Genomic DNA, 2481 nt, shown 5'->3' with positions numbered 1-2481 from the left:
ATATATATATATATATACGTTCGTTTGTGGATACGTTTTTACTGGAAAACAGAGGGGAACAGCCCTTTTAGGAAACACGAAACAACATGTAAATGAAATTCAGACAAAGTAATAGAAGGATACACACCTAAATCTACACTCGCACCACCGCATGTGTAGGCAGGTGGAACGACCTCGGACGACTGTCTTTGGATAACCACTAAGAAAAAACCTTAAGCCTTTTCCGCCCCCTTTTCTTACAGCCGCTTACGAATAGTGTGAACTTGGGGCAGAAAACAAGTATGAAGTGGGAAAAGCAAGATAACAAAGTTATAAATAAAGACCAATTACGTGTACGGTCCCTCCCCCTTCTCACCTTTCCTTTGTATCGGTTCGTCTTCCGTTTTGCTTGGGCCCACTAATACATCGTTTTCCTTCTCCCTCTCCCTCTCCACCTTTTTTTTCTTTTCTTTCCCGTCGTTTACCTCCCGCCACCAATAAATCGTGCCATCAGCTACCCTGCACGTATAAATACATAAAAGTTGACCGTGTGAGTTCGTATACGTGTTTGTCTCCGCGGTAGTCATCATCCTCTCTTCGCCTGCTTGTTTTTCCCCAATTCCTTTTCCGCGCCTCTTTTGCGACCTCCACTTCCCGCTTTTTTTTTTACCGAGATGAACGTTAGTTGCTTTACAATAGAAGAGGAGACAAAACACAAAACACAAAAACAAAAACAAAACAATAACGAGTGACACCTCTCTCATTTCGCCTACCCCTTCGCCTCCCCCTCCACCAAAACAATGATCGTGTCACATAATGGCTGGTCAGGCGTTTGCCTCCCTGTTTCAATACCTTCCACATTTATTTCTTTCCTCAATGCCACGGTATTCGTGTAGGGACCTTTCACACGGAAACGGACTGTATGGGGTCAAACAGACGGGAGACGGAAGAAAGAGAGATGCACCGGAGCCTAAAACGACCGACATCTGCCCTACCGCAGGTGCGAAGTTCCGCACTTAGTTTCCTTTCTTTTTTTTTTCTTTAACTTTTTGATTAGACAACTACAGCTAGCACCAACAAAAACAAGGTCGGAAACGAAGCAAACGAGCGATGTAAAAGAGCACCCATTCTGCCGCAGTGTTACCGTTCGTGGCCCCATCCCCATCCCCGTTTTCCTTTGTTCCTTGGACGTCTTTTCTCCGCCTTTCGTTGGTACCCACGCCTATATTAATTTGCATGAGGTACCTTCAGCCTACTCGGCCTAGGCTTCGGGAGTTCTCATGCCTTTCCATTACTTTCCACTCGCCATGGAGTGCTCATCACCCCACTGTTTGCTTCCTCCCTTCTATGAGGTTTTGCACAACACTCGGATCCAAGAGCGTTGAGGTGTCACCCAACTCTTCATGCAACCCAGACGCAATCTTACGAAGGATGCGACGCATAATCTTTCCCGAGCGTGTCTTGGGTAACCCACACTGCGCTGCCTGGACGTAATCAGGGGCAGCGAATGGACCAATGACTCGGCGAACTGTTTCTCTCACCCTTTTCAGCAACGTAGCGTCCACAGTCACATTGTTGTTGAACGTAACAAACACGTAGATGCACTCACCCTTCACGTCATGTGGGATGCCAACAGCAGCGCTTTCTGCGACATCGGGATGGCTGTTCACCGCTTCCTCCACCTCGCTCGTTCCTATACGATGACCACTGACGTTTAGTACGTCATCCACGCGGCCCGTAATCCAGTAGTAACCATCCTTGTCCCGACGAGCCCCATCACCCGTCAGATAAAAGCCATCCACAGCAAAATATGCCTGCTCGTAGCGGTTGTGGTCACCAAAGATGGTGCGTGCGATACCTGGCCAGGGGGTCTGCATAGCAAGAAGTCCCTCACCTTCACCCTCAACAACTGCATTCGTCGTCGGATGAAGCAACGCCGGAACAATTCCAAAGAAAGGAAGGGTGGCGCTTCCGGCCTTCATTGGTGTGCATCCAGGAAGTGGGGTAATGAGGTGGCCACCCGTCTCCGTTTGCCACCACGTGTCAATTACGTCCGCCCTGCGCTTACCAACCACCTCATAAAACCACTGCCACGCCTCTGCGTTGATGGGTTCCCCTACGCTACCAAGAATGCGCAGCGTCCCCCGCGTTGTGGACTGCAGATGTTCATCACCGCACTGCATGAGTGCCCGTATAGCCGTTGGAGCCGTGTAGAAGATCGTAACGCGGTACTTGTCTACCAAATCCCACCAGCGGGACGGAGTTGGGTGCGTTGGCATGCCCTCAAACAGTACCGATGTGGCGGCATTCAGCATCGGACCATACAGTGCGTACGAGTGGCCAGTGATCCACCCGATATCTGCTGTACAAAACGACACATCACTTTCGTGGTAGTCAAAGCTGTACTTAAAGGTGACTCCGGCGTACACCATGTAACCTCCCAGCGTATGCAAGATTGCCTTGGGTTTACCAGTGCTGCCAGAGGTGTACAAGAGGAAAAGG

The 2481-nt window shown here is 49.7% G+C and overlaps 1 protein-coding gene across 1 annotated transcript; it reads right to left on the bottom strand.

Annotated features, from left to right (window-relative positions):
* Positions 1 to 1298: 1298 nt before the first annotated feature.
* Positions 1299 to 2411, bottom strand: TEOVI_000361100 (acetyl-CoA synthetase, putative; the record flags this gene model as incomplete). Its single annotated transcript, XM_067226498.1, has 1 exon — positions 1299 to 2411. One exon carries the CDS (start codon positions 2409 to 2411, stop codon positions 1299 to 1301), a length of 1113 nt encoding a protein of 370 aa, XP_067082599.1.
* Between the last annotated feature and the right edge of the window lie 70 nt (positions 2412 to 2481).

Source organism: Trypanosoma equiperdum, assembly GCF_001457755.1.
Source record: "Trypanosoma equiperdum strain OVI genome assembly, contig: ctg_76, whole genome shotgun sequence".
Classification (NCBI taxonomy): Eukaryota; Euglenozoa; class Kinetoplastea; order Trypanosomatida; family Trypanosomatidae; genus Trypanosoma; species Trypanosoma equiperdum.
Note: the sequence above shows the minus strand (reverse complement) of the source record. Positions and strands in the feature narration are given on the sequence as shown.